Genomic DNA, 21,281 nt, shown 5'->3' with positions numbered 1-21,281 from the left:
CTTGGTGGGGATTCCCATCCCCCCATGCCCACAAGGTCTCCAATTCAAAAAGTTGGAGCAGGAAGTTCAAACTGAAATCAGTTCAGTAAAAGACTGGCTGGGCAGGAGCCATGGTTTTTCAGAGGCTACCCACTGAACCCAAAAACCTTCTCACATCTATACGCAACACTTCCACTTAGCTTCACCTCCAGACATCCTTTCCTTGTTGTTCTCTTCCTCCAGGGTCCTCCTTTTCCCTTCGGAGGAGACACAAGAGCCTCCCCTGCCAAGTGAAGTTTTAACCTCTGTGGTGCCAAATCTAACCCCAAGACATCAAGACCTCATCCCTACCCCATGCGGCCCTGTAAGTATCTGAACCAATTGATTTCCTGTTAGTTTCAGTTGCATTTATCTTCTGCGTTTGTTGCAGTAATGACATATCCCTCTTTGGTTTTATCTGCTGCTTCTACCCCACCTCCTTTCTCTGTTTTCCATGTGACTGTTTTTTAAAAAGTCACTTGGGGGCGGGGACCTATCAAACCTCTGCTCTAAAAAAGCTTCATTTAGATAATAAAACCTGACATACGTAAATGTACATCATTCAGGAAACTTTGATTATTTTGAAAGCCTGAAAACAGAGCCTATTGGTGAAAAGCACTATGAAGTTTGCTTGATAGGTTTGCTGCTCTGAGCTCCTTCAGGAGGAAGGGCGTGATATAGATCAGGGGTCGGCAAGGCTTACCTTGCCTAGGCCAGTTCACTGCCGCTGAGCCCCCTCCATGGGCTGGATCGCGTGTGCGTGTGAGCACGCACACCCATGATTTCTGGTGTCTGCGTCTGTGCAGACACAATATCTGGCGCTGCAAAAGTGAGTCCCCTGTGCCGGTTTAGTGCAGCACAGGGACTCGCTGAGTGGGCGGCTTGTGGGCCGGTAAAACGACCCCCATGGGCCGCTTGTGGTCCATGGGCCTTAGGTTGCCGACCCCTGATATAGATAGATAGATTTAACAAATGAATGAATAAAAACGGGGGGGGGGGGCACTTTGTCATTAACTACCATCTCTCAGTCTCACCCATTCCCCAACTCCCAACTTTTATTTATTTAACAAAAATTATATACCACTTACAGTCATACCTCGGAATAAAAAAATTCCTTTCTGTAGCACCTTAAAGACCAACTAAGTTAGTTCTTGGTATAAGCTTTCGTGTGCATGCACACTTCTTCAGTGTATCTGAAGAAGTGTGCATGCACACGAAAGCTTATACCAAGAACTAACTTAGTTGGTCTTTAAGGTGCTACAGAAAGGAATTTTTTTATTTCGACTATGGCAGACCAACACGGCTACCCAGTCATACCTCGGGTTACAGATGCTTCAGGTTGCGCATTTTCGGGTTGCGCACTGCACCAAACCCGGAAGTACCGGAACGGGTTACTTCCGGGTTTCGGCGCTCGCGCATGCGCAAAAACACTAAATCGCGTTTTGCGCATGTGCAGAAGACCAAATCACGACCTGCGCGTGCGCAGAAGCGGCGCTGCAAGTTGTGAACGTGCCTCCCGCACGGATCACATTCGCAACCCAAGCATCCACTGGAATTGGCAGTTGGCACAATAGATTCATTTAAAAATATTGATAAAAGCAACCCTTAAAAACCAGTTGACATAACTTTTAACAAGCTATAAAGAAAACAAGCAGTTTGAAAATAGATATACGTGTTAAAATTACCTGCCTAGGTAGCCTTGCCTAAACAAATAAGTTTTACTCAGGCACAGGAAACAATACAGGGAAGGTCCCTGCCTGCTACGTATGAGCAGGGAGTTCGAAAGAACACACCCTGCCAAAACAACACTGGATTATTTTGCAGGGCTGCTATGAAACCATGTGGGTTTTTTTACCTAGTTGCAAAGCTGCTTAGAGAACATTTACATGCCTTTCTGATTGCAGATCAAACCTTGGTCGGAGCTGTCCTCTCCGGTCAAGATCTATTTCTGCGTCACCATCCTCTCCCTGTTGAGCGTCATCGGATTAACCATAGAGAACCTCGTTCAGCAGAAGGATGAAGACTTCACTGTCTCTCTCATTCAGCTGATCGGCGTCGGTAAGGAAGAGGGGACTCTACAGCAAAATGCCCGTTTTATGTTTTTGATGGGTGGGAAGAAGGGCTATATTTTGCAGAGGTGAGGGGTAGGGGAGGAAATGTGTCTGTACATGGAAGCACACAAACACATACACACACATGATCCTTCTTAATGGAGGTTGTGCCGGCCTGACATTTATAGGGGAGATAGTCAAGAGTAGTGGAGGTCTGGTCCATTGGGGTGAATGGAGCTGCCTTCAGCCAGCCCCCATTTGCCTGTCTTCTTAGAACCACTCCAGCTGGTAGCATGGGCTGTCAGCTTCCTCCTCCTAAGTCTTGGTATTAACCTTGTGGAACTGAGCAGGGAGGTGGATTCAGGCTGAATTAGAATTAGCCAGCTCTGCCTGTCATTGGCTTTGCTGCCATCTACTGTTGGCCTCCCTGCCTTTCAGCCTACCAGTCCCAACGAACACAAGCCACCATTGGTCAAGAGGTGCATTTAGCAGAATCTTAGCTTGTGGGGGGCTAAGCCCACTCAGTTCTGACCCCTAGACAAGTGAGAGAGAAGGAGGGAGGCTTTGCCCCACTCTCAACAAACGGAGGCTGGTTGCTTTGTCCTATATAAGCCATGGGAACCAATAACTTATATAGGAATATATACAAAAAATATAATCTATTAAAAAGGAGAGCTGCTGGATCAGAGCAAAGACCCCTCTAGAGGAAAATCCAATAGCTAACCAGATACATACCAGAAGCTGGCAAACAAGGCAGAAGGGAAGTAGCTCCCTCCTGCTGTTGCCTGAGCCACCAACTGAGAGTGTTGGACTGTGACCTGGGAGAACAGGGTTCGACTCCCTACTCAGTGCCTCTCAGCCTAACCTACCTCACAGGGTTGTTGTGAGGATAAAATGGGGAGAACCGTGTGCACCACCTTGAGCTCCTTGGAGGGTAAGGTGGCATATAAATCTAATAAATAAATAACTTCCTGACTCCTTCAACTGTGGAGATAATTTCTTCAAGAAATGGCATTATTTAGGTGTGCATGGAGCTGAACGGGACAAGCTACTTTATACGCTATTAATCCTGCTTATTGACGGTTAATCCCACAGGAAAGAGCTGTAGAACACCTGCTTTGCATGCAGAAGGTCCCAGGTTCAATCTCTGGTAACTCCCTGCCAGAAACCCTGGAGAGTTGCTGCCAGTCAGTGTAGACAATACTGAGCTAAATGCACCAAGGGTCTGATTCAGTATAAGACAGCTCTCTATGCTCCTTTTGCATTCCTGCAACTGTTATATCGTTTCCTGTTCACATCAGTGCCATGGGAGAGATCATTCCCTTTCTGCAGGTGAAAAACTAAGGCCTAAGAAAATAACCATTGGTGCCCTTTGAGTCTCCACCCAAGCCCAATCTCCCAGGACTTTGGACCTTTTCTGTTTTCTGACCTCCATTGTCCTGGAACTGTGGGCAATACTACACATGGACTGTAGGTGGCGCCTCTAGCCCAACCATTTCCCTGATAGGAATAGGATTACCCCCCCCCCCCCCGCTTGCTACATCCAAATCCAGCTGTCGACCTTCAAAACCCTAGTAGATAACCATTCCATTTTGAGTTTGGACATGGTTGTGCATGCTTGCACATACAAAGCCAAAACCACACAAACAATACATATCAGCAGGCTCAGGATAACTTGGTGGTTTGCAGGACTACTTTTTTTAAAAAAAATAAAAAAATGCCCCAAGGCACAGAAACCCCCCAGAATTGTCCAGTGAGTACTGAATGGCTACAGAATGCTGACCGACAGAGAAGAGAAAAATTGACAACCAAGCGGAATGGGGCACAGCGGCTGCAAAAGGAGACACATAGATATAAAAAGGCTAGAGAGAACCAACTCGGCATCTGAAAAGGTCGCTTCCTGGTTCACACCGTGAAGCTCTTTTTAATGCCCCCCACCCACCCCAGACAGAGGTGAAACCTGCCCATAGAAATCAAAAGGAGGCATTCAAGATTGTCATGTAGCTAGGCATTTATTATTATTATTTTTAAAAGGAGGAAGGAGAAAGAAACCCCAAGCAACCCACTGTGGATTGTGCATGCTCAGTGGGCAGCGGGAAAAAGAAAACTGGGAGGGGGAATGGAACGCTGGGACAGAAGCACATCACACTGCAACATTTTATTGCACGCCCCCAGTTGGTGGAACCCATGGGAGGTATTATAGGGGACTTCCTACTCTTTCTAATTTTGCGTTATGCCACCTCCCCACTCTCCATGGCAGCTGTTTTGTGACTGGCACCCCTCTCTCAAAATCCAAAATGTGCCCCTTGGTCCAAAAAGTTTGGCAACCGCTGATCTAGGGCCTTTTCCTGTCTCTGTACCAGATGTGAGGAACCTTTGGCTCTCTAGATGTTGCTGAACAACAACTCCCACCATCTCTGCTTGTTGGCCACGCTAGTTGGGGGCTGCAGGGAGCTGTTGCTCAGCAACATGAGGAGAGCCCAAAGCTGCCCACCCGTGCTTTGTACCACTGCGCCCCGTGGGCCCCTTTGAGCCAAGAACCACCTTGTGATGCAAGCAGGGAGCTGCACAACACTACTGACGCTCCCCCTTTCCCCTGCCAACAGGTCCGCCACCTCCCTTTCTCCTCTCCTCCCTCGTGAACATCATACTACCTGCCTCATGTTCTCTAATCAAACCATGAATCTGCCATGAACCCTTGACAAGGTTCATATTTCACAGGCGCAGCCCTCCTGAGACGTTTGGCAGTTGGAATATGAATGCCGGCAGGTTCTGAGGTTCTGATTGGTCAAAAACATCAGGTGCTGTTTAGTATTGGCAGAGATTTTAGCAGGGCAGAGAAGAACAAGCCTGGCAGGGCCCATTGATAATAATTATTATTATTATTACAAATTTAAATGGTTATATTTGTATCCTCCAATAGCTTGTGGTGGAATTCCCCATTTCCCCATATAAACATGTCCATTGGATAGAATATTGAGGGCCCAGCCTAGGACACCACTATCCCCATTTTTTTTTTTTAAAAGAGAGACAGTGGCACAGGGTTAGAACACTTCTTCCATCCCAAGGGCCACATTCCCTTATGGGGAGCCTCCCGGGGGCCAGATGTCAGTGGCAGGTGGGGCCAGAGCGAAAAGTGGGGCAGTGGGCTACACTCACATCTCCAGGCATGCAGGGTACCTTATCACAGTTCAGTCACACTTTCTAGCGGGGCAAAAGCACACAGGGCCACATTTGGCTGCCAGGCCCTGAGGTTCCTCACACCTCTGTTGCAACACAAAAGTGGAATACCTGCTTTGAATGCAAAAGGCGTTGGGTTCAGTCCAGTTGCAACGATCGGGCAGTAGGTAATGAAGAGGACCCTGAGAACTTGGAGAAAGGAAGATACAAACATAAGGCACGACCGGCGGCTGAGGCCATTTGTGCTCCAACAACAAATCTCCATGTTCTCTGCTAAGAAAGGCTGGCTTCCCGAACCGAGAACAGTGAAGCCAGTTAAGAAACATCTGCGCAATTTTCCTCCCATTTTGTACAGTTTCCATGGCACGCTACCTTGCACAGTGTATTTTTGACTGACAAAAATAAGGATAAAAATTAATTTCTGATTTAGCTGATCCTGAGGATCGCGAAAGCAACGTGGTTCAGCAGCAGTTTTGGAGCACACCCGTGCAATCATGAGAACCAGAAATCTGGCCCTAAAAAGAGAAAAAACCTATTAAAAACCCAAGACATTGAAATTCTCAGTAAACTTAAGTTCAGTGATTACCTTTTTGAGCTTTTTCTATTTGCTATGCGTCTAGAAGTCTGACTGGGACAGTAGATAGCATAGATCACCTCAAAAAATAAAATACTAACAATATGGGCAGAGTATAGCTGCACCCTAAGAGCAGGCAATTGCCGTCATGGGTACTGTAAAATCATAAATAACCATAATGTTGGCTCTTGATGCTACCCAGGCTGAATGTTAATTACATTTCAAGAGATTTGTTATAAGCAATAATTAGATTAGGACTGATTTAATTTTGGCTGTGGCCATAGAAGGTAAACATTTCTTGTTCTTATCAACCGACAAGGTCTCATTCCCCACCCCCGTCCTTGAACAATTATCTCCAAAAATGGAGAGATAAGAGCTTGATATATAGAGAGGGTATCTCCAGTTATTAAGAACAAGAAATCTTGGTTAGTGCTCTTCTCATTTTCCCGAATGGGCCTCAAAAATCTCTTGCAGGTTTTCTGCACATACTGTAAACAGGATAAGACCAAGATGATGATTTTTTGCAAACACAGTCCTAGGTATAAATGGTGTTTAAATCACCAGGCCATAGAACAAGCCCTCTTATTTAGATACCTGGATTTACTCTTTAGTGAAACCCTCTCTTGGAAGTGCATATGGAGGCATTGAAAGTCAAAGCACAAGAAACCGCTAGGGCGTTGATGAAGTTCTGTTACAATAAGGGAGGGCTGCCGATTGAACCTGCCCTAATGATATTTGGTTACTCAAATGCTCTATGGAGTCTAGGGCTCTGATTCAAACTTCATTAAAGTTATGGAAACTGCAAAATATTCACCCCCTCCGAAAGCTATGCTCTCTACCATCAGAAATATCAGCAACTCTTCTTTGCACAGAATCTGGGTGGCCAATAATTAAAGCGAGAGAGGACTGCACTCAGTTCATGTATATTAAAAGAATTGCTACTAAGCCAATCAAACATTTCCCTGCGCTGTGCTATATGGAATTGGGTGATAACCAACTTGGTCCTTCTATCTCAGTATTGCCCACACTGGCTGGCAGTGGCTCTTCAGGGTCCCAGGCAGGGAGTCTACCCATCCCTACAGAACCTGGGACCTGAACCTAAGGTCCCCTGCTGAGCTGGTCCTTTCCCAGTTTGCCAAGTCAGATATGTTTGCCTCCTACTCTGCCACCCTCAAAATCCCTTGCCGCATAGCAAGCTCGACTGCTCCCTACTCATTGTGGAAAAGAAAAAAAGAGACAGATAAGTCAGCCAATCCCCCTCCCTCCACCTTTAGCATTTGGAGAGCCCAGGGTTCGCCTTGCTCAGAAATATTCCTGCACAAAAACATCTCACTTTCCTCCCTCTGTGTCTGCAACTGCCAGGCAGATGCGTCTCGACAGAATCCCAATTGATAGGATCCCATTTGTCATCAGATTTGGACACAGAAATGTCTCAACATGAATGACACGATCCAGAACCATTACTGTTGTCTCCTGTTCGTTCCTGCCCACTCCCCACCTAGAAAAACCACACCTTTAATTTTTCTAGGGTTCTCTGGATATATTTGGGGTTGCAGCAGCCAATGGCTCCTAAGGAAACTTCTATCCTGGAAAGAGGAAGACAGAGAGGGTCTGCTGCCAGTATAACTTAGTTGAATACAACCCAGTGCCTCTTTCAAGATAGTGCTAGCTTTTAAAAACACATTAAAAAGTTGTAAATCACTCATGAGGACTGCAGGCTTTTGAGATTACCTCCCTTTTGCTCAGCCTCCACTCCCTGCCTTCAGAGCCAGGGAACAGCTCCTTACTTCACAAGATAGTTGTTGGGAGGACAGGTGAGCCAATTAATGGATGTTTCCTCTACCCTAGAGATAAAAAAGCCTCATCAATCTAACCTAACTCTAAATATATATATTTTTTAAAAATGAAGAAATGCCTTCTAGGTTGACGTCAACCTTCAGCTTCCCCTTTCATCTTGGAAGGCACCTTTTTCTCTCCTGCGCAGATGGCTGATGGCGGGATTTGTCTCTTTCCTCGACAGTCTTCTGCATCTACTACGTGAGCCGGGGCATCTTGCAAGAGAACCGCCAGGAGCTCATCGTCTTCGTCCTCTCCGTCGCGCTGGTCATGCTGCGCTCAGTCGTCAACTTCAGCGTCCTGCCTGCAGAGCAGAAGCCCAAACTGCTCGTGAGTGGTCAGCGGTTGGGTCTTTGCCTTGAACCAAGGGCCTGGCGGGAGCTTCCTAGATCGTGCAAGATCACTCTGGGGCCTGTTGTCAGCGTAGTTCAGCCCAGGGTTGCGTGTGCTGTGATATTCCTGCATCACCTTCTAACAAATCTCTCTCTTTGCTGCACCCTGGTTTTAAGAAGATGGCTGCCCCCCTTTTAGAAAGATGCATAACTGATTTGGAACCGAGAAGGGAGAGCAGAAATGTAAGCTGCCCGAAACCGGTACACTTCAGGCCCTTGCAGGTCACCTTTGATGGAGGGATAAACTTGCTCCCAAAGAGCTTAGACATGGTGCAGGCTAGGAGAGGCAGCAGAGTACTTTATGATTCAGGAGAGGGGCAGGTCTGGACTTTCCCTCTGTTCAGAGCAGGCTCCAATCTTTCGTCCGTGTGGAATTTGAATTCCTGCTTCTGTGCTGCTCAGATTGCATTGCTTAGGCCCCACCTGCACGGTACATTTAAAGCGGCGTCACAGCACTTTGAACAGCTGTGGCTTCCGTCAAAAGACTCCTGCGAGCTGTTTGGAGAGACCCTGGTCCCCTCGCAGAACTACAGTTCCTGGGTGGGGGGCGTTTAATAGCCAGTCCCTCTTCCCAGAGAACTCTGGGAATTGTAGGTCTTTGAGGGGGAACAGGGAGATCTCCTAATAATGCACAGCGCCCATAACAAATGACACTTCCCATAAGTCTTTGGGGGAAGCCACGACTGTTTAAAGAGGCATGGTGTTGCTTTATATGTGCGGTGCAGGTGAGACCTTACATGTGGAGCATCCTAGTGAATTCTGCCAGCTTGCATCCTTCCTCTTCAACCTCTTGCCAAGCCATCAGCAGTATTCACACTTCTCTCTGTTTTCTTAGTCAAACACGTTGAATCTGGTGGAGGTTCTTCTGCTGCCGTAGGGGCGTGTGGTCCATTCTGACGGTCTTGCTTCCATTTTCCCTCTTAAGGCCCGCTTTGTCCTGATCCTTTTAGTCGGTGCCTTCGACGTGATCTGCGCCGTGGTCCTCATTCAGACTGAAAGCATGATGGCCTTCCGGGTGGGTGGGGCCTTGGAGAGCCTCCAGGCCCAATACTTCATGCTCAACCTCTGCTTTTCCATGCTGACCTTTGACCTCCAGGCTCAGGTAGGCCCAGGCCTCAGTCCAAACCACAGCCTGAATCCCTTAGCCCGTCTGTTTCCCAACTATGCCTCCTGCGTTTCTCTCAACTGCTTTTCTGCAAGGTACACGCAAGGCAACTCGTATAAAAATAAAAAGCCGAGGAAATTGAGAGTTTGGTTAAACGTGTTTTTACAAAAAAGCATGTAGCATGGGTGTTGCATCTTGCGTTTAACTCTGAGTAGGCCCACTGAAATCAGTGGACCTCAGGCACCAGTTTTCTTAAAATTGCAGAGCAGTTCTGAATGGTCACTTGGAGGGGCTGAACCCTGAATAGCTGCATTTTTGTTAAGTGTTCCTTCTAGTCTTGATAGCTCCGTTGGCTAGAGCGTGGTGCTGATAAGGCCAAGGTTGCAGGTTCGATCCCCTTATGGGACAACTGCATATTCCTGCATTGCGGAGGATTGGGCTAGATGAAACTCAGGGTCCCTTTCAATTCTACAATTCTATGAAAGACCCCAGCACAGGTCATGAAATGGCCTGCCTTTCTGGAAAGTGAGTGAGTTAACCAACAGAACAGACCATGAGCTGCAAATGGTTACGGGGCACAGGAAGGGGATGTCTACAGCTGCTGTAACCTCTTAGACTTCTCTTTTTGCCTTCCAGCTTTGCTTGTGCGTTCTGCTGCTCACCTCTATTCGGGAGATCTCAGTTCTGCACAGCATCTTCCTGGCGGTTGGGATTCTCTGGGCTGGGCTGAAAGTTGTCTGTGGCATCATTGCTGTGAGTGCGCCTCCCCTCCCCACCCCCTTGATCAAATGGGCATTTCCTGGGGGTAAACCAGAGACATTTCCTCTAAGAAATGCTGGGCCCTGATTTATTTATTTTTTAGAAAGAGCAGCATTCTGTGCCAAAGCACTAACATAAATTGCAAAGTTCTGCAACTTGGCGTGAGCTATGTGAATTATGCGTCTGGCCCTTCAGATTCTAGCACACTCTTCGCAACCACGAGGGCTAGAAAGAAAAGATAGTGACAGTTCTGTGATGCTGGACTCCGCATCCTGAATTGGATCCTGTTCCATTTCTGAGGGATCCACAGAGCCCTGGATACTGTCTTGCCAGATGCTAGAATCTGTTGTTACAGCTATATGGGGAAAGGGGCTGTCTGTCCCGTCCCCTTTTGTGCTAGTTGGGCTCCAAGCAGGCTACGCTTGTGGTGCCTCTTCAGGCAGACACAGATGTGGCTCGACTGCATTTAGGCAAGGCCAAGGCCAGGTGAAATTCCCTGAACCAAGCACTGCCTGAAAGGGAGCTTTTGCTTCAGTGACTTGCAAAAGCCTTCTGCATCGTGGCCAGCCTAGTCTTGCAGCTCCAAGGAGCCACCTTTCCCCTTTTGAAGCAGGGACGGGGAACATTTTTAAGCCCGAGGGCCGCAGTCCCTTCTGGGCAGCCTTCCGGGGGCTGCATGCCAATGGTGGGCGGGACCAGAGGCGAAAGGGGGGGCAACAGAGTTAAACATTACCTTTGTGGAGTAGCTCAGGTCCCAAAAAGCCCGTACCCACTCTCTCTGCTCCATATAGACAAGAAAGAAGCATGATCAGAGTTCAGGGGCACATTTCAGTCTGGCAGCACCACTCGGGGCCAGGGGAGAGTTCTGAGGGCCAGGTTGAGAGGGCTGGGGGCCACATTCGACTCACAGACCGGAGGTCTCGCCCCCACTGCCTGAAAGTGCCATTGCCTTGTTCAGCTGCTGGTGGTTTCTCCAGCATGGGGGTGAGGGTTGGCTGGCTCTGAAGTGTCTGGGATTGCCCACCTCTTGGCCTGGGAAGGAGGAGGAAGGCTCCTTGCTCTGATTGCCTGCTAGTTTTACCAGTAGGGGAAGCAGGGCGGGGGGCTGCCCTAGCTCTGCCCCACAGCCTTTGATGGGATGCTTATGATAACTTTGAGAGGAAGCTAGATGTACGTATAGCTAAAGCAGACCCAGCCAATGTATGTGCAGCTAACTCAGTTCATTTCTCTCCCCCCCCCCCACCTGTTTCCCAGATATTAAAAGAGTTAAAACCTCTAGCCTGGATTTTTCTGAGTCAGAATTTGCCTGAGGTTGCTTATCTCGCCTACCTGATCTACACGGTAAGTCGTGCCAAGGGTTTTGTTGATTTAATGAGAAGGAAGGGCAGGGGGAATTCTTCCAGTCCTCAAGATGCTGATTGCTAGTGCAAGCAAGTTAAGCCCCTGGCTTGGCTGCCTTCGTGTGGGCCCTTTTTCTGTAGGGGCTGTTCTGAAGGAAGGGCTGCGTGTTCCCAGAGTGCAGGCAACTGGCCGTCTCACCATGTAAAGTTGGGTTGTTTTAACGCTTTATTTTTAAGAAGGAAGGTTGCTAGCCCCTATGGTTCCAGGTCTAGGCTGTGTGGACAAATATGCAAAATCGAAGCAGCCGATACCGACTATCAACGTGATCCAAACTCCTCTGGGACAAACCTGACATTTCAGATCTTGTATCCAGCCAAGTCCTCCTCAGAGGAGACCCATTGAACTGAATAGGCCTAGGTTAGGCATGATTGTTAACTGCAGACAGCCTACCCTGAGTAAGGTGGGCATTGGACCCAACTCCCGGTTTCTTCGTTAACATTTCCTATGTACCAGGAAACTGTGTTTTGTGCCTTATCTTTATGAGAAGGGAGAGGAGAGTGCACTAGCCGTTGGCTAATTCCCAGGCACTTAAGCCACAGTAGGTCCCACAGGGCGGGGGGGGGGGGAGTTGTGGGCTGCATCTGACCCATACAGGGTGTGAGGAGAATCAGAACTTACAGGGTTAAACAGTTCTGTGTGACGTCTCACATTCTGAGGCGTGGTTTGGTTCACATATGGGAATCTTTCTTTGTGTGTGAGTTTCCTTTCGTTTTTGGCTGAGAGGCGAGAAAAATGCCTGCTCTCTCGCCGGGACAGATTTATGATGTTTTCTTCTCATTAAAGGCTGTTAGAGATTAGCAAGAAGCCTGCGTTCAGTCTGATTTATTATCCACACACAAGGCAACACTTTCTACCTATCGGCACTAGCGTCCATCAGCACAGGGGAAGTGTGCCGGGCGCCATCTTATCTCACACAGGGCCCCCACTCTGGGTTGCCTGGTGACTGCTGCTTGGAGCACGATTTACCTGAGGGAAGAAAACCCACAAGAATGGCTCTCCCCATGTACCTTCCTTCTCCTCAGCCTCTGTTTGGGGGCGGGCAGTGTAGTCAACGGGACGCGAGTGGCACTGTGGGTTCAACCACAGAGCCTAGGACTTGCCGATCAGAAGGTTGGCGGTTCGAATCCCTGCGACGGGGTGAGCTCCCCTTGCTCGGTCCCTGCTCCTGCCAACCTAGCAGTTCAAAAGCATATCAGAGTGCAAGTAGATAAATGGGTACCGCTCCGGCGGGAAGGTAAACGGTGATTCCGTGCGCTGCTCTGGTTCGCCAGAAGTGGCTTAGTCATGCTGGCCACATGACCCGGAAGCTGTATGCCAGCTCCCTTGGCCAATAAAGCGAGATGAGCTCTGCAACCCCAGAGTCGGTCATGACTGAACCTAATGGTCAGGGGTCCCGTTACCCTTTACCTTTTTTAATGTAGTCAACAGCACCAATCACAGCTGGGGAATGGGGACAGGGAGAAGCGGGAGAGGGAGAGCTGACTAGTACACCAATCCTGTTGCTTCTTGGCTGTGCCCAGTGCCAATCAGCTGGCAGGGGACGCAGGGAGGATGCTGAGAGCTCAATGTACCATTAGGGCAAGCTTAGGTCCCACAACTCTTTGTACAGAAGTTGCAGTGGGGCTGGGAGAAGAGTGAATGTGTGGCTCTTATTCCACCACAACATGCATACTTTAGGACTCAAAAAGGCCAACCATTGCAAGTTTAACATGAGCATCTGAATTGGTCCAATAGACCCAACAAGATAAACACTCAAAATGGTGGGACTAATAAATTATTGTCCCTCCACTAACTGGGGTGTATGTGTGGCTTATTTAATCCAAAAGCCCCTGAGAAAAATGCACTACAGATGCCCATCCGGTGCTGCTCCCACATTTCCAATGACTTTTGCTCGCCCTTGGAAGCGGTTAACTCAAGCCGGGCTCAGAACATTCCAGGATTGCGGCCAAACGCTCCCACGTCCCGCCATCGCCAGGCATCCGGGGGTTAGCGTCAGGGTGCTCAAAAGGCTTCTGAAATCCCTCTGTGTCAGGGCGCCCTGGGATTTTGCTTCCGGTCAAGGCAAAGCAGGGAAAATTCAGACACAGCAACAACCCTCTCTCTTTTTAAAAAATGCATCACAGAGACGGTCCTCAGGCAGCCAGCTCTGAACGTGTATCAGCAGGAATAAACAAGGGATTAGAGGGGAAGAGCCCCAGAAGTTTCACCCACAGATAATTTCTCCAAAAGGCACAGAAGCCAGGAGGTCCGGGAGATTGTGTATTTAAAGTGTTGCCCCACTTTTCAGCCGAAGGGACGGTCTCTGCCTTCGGCACGGTAGCATTAAGGTTTTGTGCTTGAGCTTTCTTTTCTCTCTTCCCTCCCCTTCCCTTTTTCTTTGCATGCTTTATGAGATTGTGAACAGGGGTGGGGTGGGGGGCAAGGAAGGGCCATCTTTGAGCTCGTTTTGGAAGCTGCTCAGAGAATCTTTTTGGCTGAAGCGGGGCAGGTTGGGCCGGGTGACCCCCTCCCCTCCTTGCAACACCATCTTTACCTCTATCCAAGGAGAGGTGCAGTTGCACTGCTAGATTAACCGATAGACTGTCTCATAAGACAGACTCTTCTTTGGGTAACTCAGTGGTAGGGCATCTGTCTTGCAAGTGGAAGGTCCCAGGTTCAGTCCCTGGCACCTCCAGGTATGGCTGGGGGAGGTCTCCTGTCTAAAACCAGGGTTTCTGAAACTTGGGTCGCCAGCTATTATTGGACTACAACTCCCATCATCCCAGACTACTGGTCCTGCTACCTAGGGATGATGGGTGTTGTAGTCCAAAAACAGCTGAAGACCCAAGTTTGGGGAAGCCTGATGTAAACAATACTGAGCTAGGCAGACCAGTTATTTGACTCTGAATGCGGTAGCTCCCTTTGTTCCTGTGCCAGCCAACAGAAACTTAGCCCAGTCATGAGACTCCCGTGATCCTTTGGGAACAGAGTTGGCATCTCATCGCTCCCCTAGGGAGCCATCATCTTGGCACTTAACACAACGGAAATGAAACCTGCTGTTTCAGAATGATTTGTTCACACGCCAGCGGCTCGGATTGGTTGCTGCACTGAAACTGGAAAGCTTTTCGCTTTCTTCGGAGGCAGAGGGGTGGTTGGTTTCTTGATGTTATAGCAGCAGCAGCACAGGGATCTCAAGGACTGCAATGCTTTCCAAAAACTGGCCGTCTGACAGCTTCTTCTCTTGCCACAGCTGTGTGGAAAGCAGCAGAGCTTTATGGGAAAGGTCAAGCTGGCCTGGCTAGTTGGGAAGAAGGAGTGGGCGTGGGAGATGAGAAGGTCAGCGGAGGTGAAGGGATTGGGATTGCAAGTCCAAGATGGAAGTGAGAGAGACAACACAAGAGATTTTAGGGCATGGTGCTCTTGTTGGACGGCTGTCCCATGTTCTGTTTTCAACGCCATTCAAAACAAACAAAAAACTAGAACATTTTTTTCTGGGGGGGATGTCATTAGTTTTCATAAATATGGTGAGCCTGCCGGTCAAGCCAACGGCCCATCTAGTCCAGCATCCTGTTCTCACAGTGGCTGACCAGATGCCCATTCTGGGAAACCTTCCATCAGGATCCGAGCACAAGAGTCCTCTCCCTCTTCTGTGGCTTCCGGCAACTGTTCAGAAGCATTACAAGCACAGCCATCATGGCTAGTATCTTGCGATAGCCCTTTCCGCCGTGAATTTATCTAATCCTCTTTTAAAGCCATCCAACTTGGTGGACGTCTCCTGGGGGAGTGAGCTCCATAGTTTAACACTGTGTTGCATGAAGATGGAGTTTCATTTATCCTGAATCTTTTATTATTCAGCTTCATTGGATGTTAAAAGAGAGGGAGAAAAACTTTCCACTTTCCCCACGACATGCATAATGTTATAAACTTCTATTTCATCGCTTCTTACTTGCATTTTCTCTAAGCTAAAAAGTATGAAATGCCGCAGTCTTTCCTTGTAGGAGAGTTGCGCCATCCTTTTCTGAATCTTTTTCTGACTCAACAATATCTTTTTTTGAATTGAGGCAACCAGAACTATACACACTTTCCTTCTCTTTCCCTTCCCCTTCCCCTTCCCCTTCCCTGTCTGCTCTCAGTTGCTGTCAGTAACATGATTTAAATTTTTCCCAGGAATTTCCATGTTTTCTCCTGAGCCTTACTTACTTACTTACTTGCTTGTTTATTTACTTATGACATTCAAACTCTACCCTTTAGCCTGAAAACCCTCCGAGTGGCTTACAAAGTCCTGAGACTGCACTCAGGCTTGCAATCTTTTTTAAAAAAAGACATAGCACATGAGGAAAAAGGAAGGGGAGGGAGAAGGAGATAGCAAGCTCAAGCCTGAGTTCTTAGAAGTTACAGCCAATTTCAGTGGCAGTTCTGGCTGTCTTGCTGCCTGCCCCCTCGAAACATGCTTCCATCCCAGATCAGGTCCAGGAGCAGAGTCAGTGACAATATCCAGGCTAGGAAGGGGGGACAGCTCCTGCCATTCCTGCTGTATCCATACATGCTGGCAGTAGCTCTGGAAAGGGCCAGAGCTCAGTGGCAGAGCAGCTGCTTATCCCCTGCATTTCTGGACAGGGCTGCGAAGGACCCCTGTCTCAAAACCATGGAGATCTGCCACCAGTCACTGAGCCACCTGGACCCAATAGTCTGACTTGGTGGAAGGCAGCTTCCTATGTTAAGGAAAAGCCCTAGCTCAGTCATAGAGCATCCACTTTGCTTGCAGAAGGTCCAGTTCTCAGTGGTATCTCCAGCTAAGGCTGAGGGCAGGGGAAGACTCCTGCCTGAAAGCCACTGCCAGTCACTGTGGACAGTCCTGAGCTAGGCAGCCCAATGGCCTGACTGAGGACCAGCTGGCTTCCCATGTTATTCATTACATACGTATTCTGCCCCTCTTCCAAGGAGAAATTTATTTTGTCCTCATGACAATCCTGTGAGATAGGTTAGACTGAGGAAGAGTGCTGAGTGGAGATTTGAACCTCTCTCTCTCCTGATCAATACTCTTAACCACAGTGCCCCACTAGCAAAATGTTTCTGTCTCCTCTGACATTGCAAATTGCCTCAGAGCCTGTCTTCTAGATTGATTTATGCCCACTTGTTGTGGGGCCTCCATTGCCTCTCCTCTTCCTCCCCAAGCATCACTTCTCCTGCAGGTGCATCATTTCACCCCCGGCTGCAACGTTGGGTAGATGGGACAATTGTCCATCTTGCCCATTTCATTCCTTTCGTTTCTCTCTCTGAAAATGTTATTTCTTTACGTGGAATGTGCTTTCTTCCCAGGTGATCGAAGAGTGGGGACAAGGGAGTTCCTATGCGCTGGAAGCGGCTGTCATCACCTGTTCCTGCATCTCTGTGATGATCAAAAGTGTCCTGTTCTGGGCGTTGTTCCATGTCTACCACAGCTTTGGGCAAGGGCTGAGAGAAAGGAGTGAGTATTGGAGGAGATTAATCCAGGGGGAGGAAAAACAAATGGACACGTACATAGAAAAGCCCAGAGAATTCAGGGATTGAAGGCAATGGGAGCAGGATGGACCAATTATGTCCAGCTCATGGGTTTCACTGGAGCATCTGTCTGGGCAGAGTGAAAAGAACTTTATCTCCCCCTTTCCAAATTCATATTAAGCAGCTGGCATGTATTTATTTGAAGCATTTTACCCTGCTCTGCAGCTAGGGTGGATGGGTGGGAGGAGAAGGCTCCCAGAGCAGTTTCCAAAACTCAGTAGTAAGATAAGTCTTGCCCTCAGGCTTACAATCTAAAAGGCACGACAGAAAAGGAAAAGGGATTGGGATTGGAAGGCAAATTCAGGCTGGAGGTCTTACAGAGGTTTTAGTACTGATTAGCTGGAATGGACATGGGTGGCGCTGTGGTTAAACCAGAGAGCCTAGGGTTTGCCGATCAGAAGGTTGGTAGTTCGAATCCCCGTGACGGGGTGAGCTCCCGTTGCTCGGTCCCTGCTCCTGCCAACCTAGCAGTTTGAAAGCACGTCAAAGTGCAAGTAGATAAATAGGTACCGCTCTGGTGGGAAGGTAAACGGCATTTTTGTGTGCTGCTCTGGTTCACCAGAAGTGGCTTAGTCATGCTGGCCACATGACCCGGAAGTTGTACGCCGGCTCCCTCGGCCAATAAAGCGAGATGAGCGCCGCAACCCCAGAGTCGTCCGCGACTAGACCTAATGGTCAGGGGCCCTTTTCCCTTTTTAGCTGGAATGGAAGAGAGTTCAAGGAGAAGTGGAGGAGTGAAACTTATTACTATTTATTAAATTTCTATACCACCCTTCATCCGAAGATAACTGGACAGTTTACAAAAACAATACCTTAATAACAGAAACAATAACCCCCTGTACAAAGGTTTAAAGGCTACAGATTGTTTAATTCGCCAATTCCTGTGAGAAGAGGAATGTTTTTGCCTGGCACCTAAGGATATGGAATGAAGGTGTGAGGCGAGCCTCCTTGGGGAAAGCATTCCACAAGTGGGGAGCCACCACAGAAGAGGCTTGTTCTCGTGTTGCTGCCCTCCAGACCTCTCGTGGAGGAGGCACATGAAGAAAGGCCTCAGATGATGAGTGCAGAGTCTGGGTTGGTTCATATGGAGAGAGGCGGTCCTTGAGGTATTGCAGTCCTGTGCCGTTTTAAGACTTTGTAGGTCAAAACCAGCACTTTTGAGTTGGGCCCAGAAACCAAATGGCAGCCAGTGCAGTCGGTTGCTGGTCTCTCCACTGAAGTTGATGCAGCAGCCCTGCTTCCCATCTCTCTCCCTCTGATGCAGCCTCCTGGAATGGCTGGCAACAGAGAGGAACCTGATGGAGCCAGCAGAGCTGATGGAGAGATTCTGCAGTGCTCTCTTCCTCACCCTCTGCTATAGCCTGATGGAATGCTAGCTGCTCCTGGACACTTGAGGAAGGAGCCTCATTTAGCCCATCCAAATGATGGAGACGGCATGCTGATTGATAGAGAAGGCCACCAATCAGCACAAAACACCCGGTGCATTCGGTGCGCCTTCCCTGCAGCATCAGTGTAGTGTGTATTGCCAAAGTGGCTACAGAAGGAGCTGCCTAGCATACTAAGAAATGGCCAGCTAGCCAGGATGACTTTGTGATACCTCCACCGTCAGAGGCAGTATGCCTCTGAATCCCAGTTGCCTGGGAATTGCAAGTAGGGAGAGTCGCTGTTGCACTCTTGCTGGTGGGCTTCCCATTGAGCCACTGTGAGAACAGGATGCCGAAGCAGATGAGCCACTGGCCTGATCCAGTAGGCTCTTTTAACGTTTTTTTAAAAATGGTGAGATTCTTCCTATCATTTACCACGACTCCTTTCCCCACCTCTGCAGTGTTTTCTTCCTATGGAAGGATTGACTCGTGAAGCACGATGCCTTCTCCGGGTGCGAGGCAGCACTCTTACAAAGTGAAGGTGTGCTGCGGGAGATCAGCTCCCTGCTCCGACCCAAGAAAGTGGGGCTCCGAAAGGCAGGTCGTAGCAGGAGCAGCTTGCCCACAGTTCAACTGAAGACGTTTGCACAACCCTCCACCTCCTGGGGCTTGCTGCGGGAACTCTGCTCCATCAAGTTTGAGTCCTTTTGCCAAACAGCTCCTGCATGCAGCAACCCTGTCAAGATTCCTCCGGTGTGTTTGTTTGTTTACGCTAGATACCACTTCACCCATTACCCCGCCTTCGAAACAGCTGCCACGACGACCCCCTCCTGCCGTGGCTTGCCTCCCAAGGGTGAGTGTTGCCAACGGACCATTCATTTGGTGCTTTCTTCCTCAAGCGCAATCCTACACCTAGATTAGCTTTGGGCATTGCAAACCTGGCGGGGAGGGCCTAAGTGACAGCCCCAGCACTGTACGCCCTCATTTGCCGTATTTCACTGCCGAGAGCCTCATCCTGGCAAATGAGGAGCTGACAATCCTCCAAAGTTTTATCTGTTTTAAGATGACAGCCCCATCCAGTGAAATTTATGCCTCCCACATAAGAACCAAAGATTAGAAATCTAGCAGAAGAAAACCAGAGGCAGCTTGATGCTTTCGTGGGCTACTTAAAAAGTTGTGCGAGGACCACATGCAGCCTTTGGGATGCACCACCTCTAGATGTTCTGGACTGCAGTTCCCATCAGCACCAGGCACCGCTGGCTGGGGCTGATGGGAGTTGTAGTCCAAAACATCTCATGGGCACAAGCTCAGCAAAGGCCGCTCAAAACCCAGCGCCTCTGCGGTTGCAAAGCCATCTTGCCTGCCATTAACCCAAATCCAAATGGGTGTGTTTGGTTTGAAACTGGAAATAGGGCTCAAACTGCAGAACCACCGTGACCCCTATGGCCAGCCCCATCTAGCCTATAACCTATAGCCCTGGCAGAACAACACTCAAGTACTGATGTTGGTGTGTGCTGAAGTTACCTGCTGGCTTCCGTGCTGCTGAAGACCTTCACGGTGGCAAGACACACTGTTTTTACGTGTCTTGGCACTCTTGGCCTCTGGTCCCAACCCTTTGGTGGATGGTCGAGGACCTGAGAAACAGGAGAGCCTCAAGTTCCAGTTTTGCCCCAGGAAGAGTAGCTGATTCAGCACCATCAGAATGGTTGAAGATTTGGGGCAAAGGGAAGGCACCTTCCCCAAAGGTTGCATGGAGAAGGGCTGCCCCCCACCCCAGCCAACTCCAGAATCTGACTCCAAGGAGTATGTTTGTGCCTTAAAACAGGAGAGAGATTCAGACAGGCATGAGGAATCTGTGGCTCCCCAGATGTTGCTGCCCAGTGCCTACCATCCCTGACCACCAGCATCTGGAAGGTGGCACTAAAGCTGCTGTGTGGGGAAGCTCTGGCCCACCAGCTGTGCCGAACTCCCGGCTCCCATCAGCACCAGCTTGCATGTCCAGTGGGAGTTGTAGTTCAGCAAACAACCAGAGGCTTCCCCACACACCTGCACCAAAGCAAGGGGTGAGCAGCTTGTGGCAATTCCCCATATGTTCAACTATAGCTCCCAACATTCCTGACTGTTGGCTGGGGCTATTGAGTGTTGCAAGAACATTGGGGGGGGGGGGGTCCCCACAGGTTCTTCCATGCCTTTGCTAATCCTACCCCACCCTGGAAATGCTCGGCCTACAGCACTTTGGGGAGAGCTCTCCTTCCACACGGGGCTCTCAAGAAAACTGGAGCAGCATGGCCAGCTTGACACTGGCCCCAGTCTTCCTGTTGGCTTAATAGGCCCCCCTAGAGGCCCTTGTGGGCTTGTCTACCCCACTTTCCTCGAAAAGACAGCTGAACACACATCAACCCTCAGCGATGGGAGTCTGCCGCTTTGTTCCACGGAACAAAACCTGCAGTGCTACAAAGGGAAGGTAGACCTTCCCCGAGCCCCACGGAGGCACAGGCTGTTTTTTTGCCCGTTTAGGGAAACCATGCATCCGGAGCTGGGTGTCTTGGTGCCTGCAAGATGCTTTGCCTTGGAAGCCTTTGTTTCAAGGACAGCCTTTGCCAACCTGGTTCCCTCCAGATGTTCTGGCCTACAAACCCCAGCTGTGCTGGCTGGGGCTGATAGGAGTTGTAGCCCAGAATATTTGGAGGGCACCAAGTTGTGTGTGTGTCTGTGGGACACTTTCCTTGAAGCTGCCCACAAGCTGCTTGGACAGTGCTTCCACCTCCCACTTGCTAAAGCTTCAGCAGTTTGCTTCTGTCGGTATTCGTGTGGCTGACTTCTTGCTAAATCCCAAATAATTTCTCTGCCTCCTAACCTGATTTCTTCCCCTCACACCCTAAATTATTATTTTTGTCCTAATTTTTCAAACTAACCAAGCCTATGTGAGTGTCTTAACTGATGCGCTTTTCAACAGCAGTGAGGGTGGTTTTTTTTAATTAAGGAAAAAGAATGTTTAATACAGTAATTCAAAGCTTTGTTAATTTATTAAGAGGTTTGTTACTGGCCTTGTATTTTTCAATAAAGTGTCAATGCCACCAA

At 49.0% G+C, this 21,281-nt stretch overlaps 1 protein-coding gene across 1 annotated transcript in view; it reads left to right on the top strand.

Annotated features, from left to right (window-relative positions):
* Positions 1 to 21,281, top strand: part of LOC308482757 (uncharacterized protein) — a 22,271-nt gene extending 990 nt beyond the window's left edge. The window contains exons 2-9 of the mRNA XM_081016250.1: positions 223 to 343; positions 1,923 to 2,076; positions 7,844 to 7,989; positions 8,977 to 9,153; positions 9,793 to 9,909; positions 11,170 to 11,256; positions 16,615 to 16,762; positions 18,662 to 21,281. Coding sequence (XP_080872376.1) covers positions 223 to 343; positions 1,923 to 2,076; positions 7,844 to 7,989; positions 8,977 to 9,153; positions 9,793 to 9,909; positions 11,170 to 11,256; positions 16,615 to 16,762; positions 18,662 to 18,693 — 982 coding nt within the window. The 3' untranslated portion in view covers positions 18,694 to 21,281. The remainder of the gene's footprint in view (positions 1 to 222; positions 344 to 1,922; positions 2,077 to 7,843; positions 7,990 to 8,976; positions 9,154 to 9,792; positions 9,910 to 11,169; positions 11,257 to 16,614; positions 16,763 to 18,661) is intronic.

The sequence above is a fragment of the Podarcis pityusensis genome (assembly GCF_964106645.2).
Source record: "Podarcis pityusensis genome assembly, chromosome: 8".
In the NCBI taxonomy this organism is placed as follows: Eukaryota; Metazoa; Chordata; class Lepidosauria; order Squamata; family Lacertidae; genus Podarcis; species Podarcis pityusensis.
The sequence above is the reverse complement of the archived record's forward strand: the minus strand, read 5'-3'. Positions and strand labels throughout refer to the sequence as shown.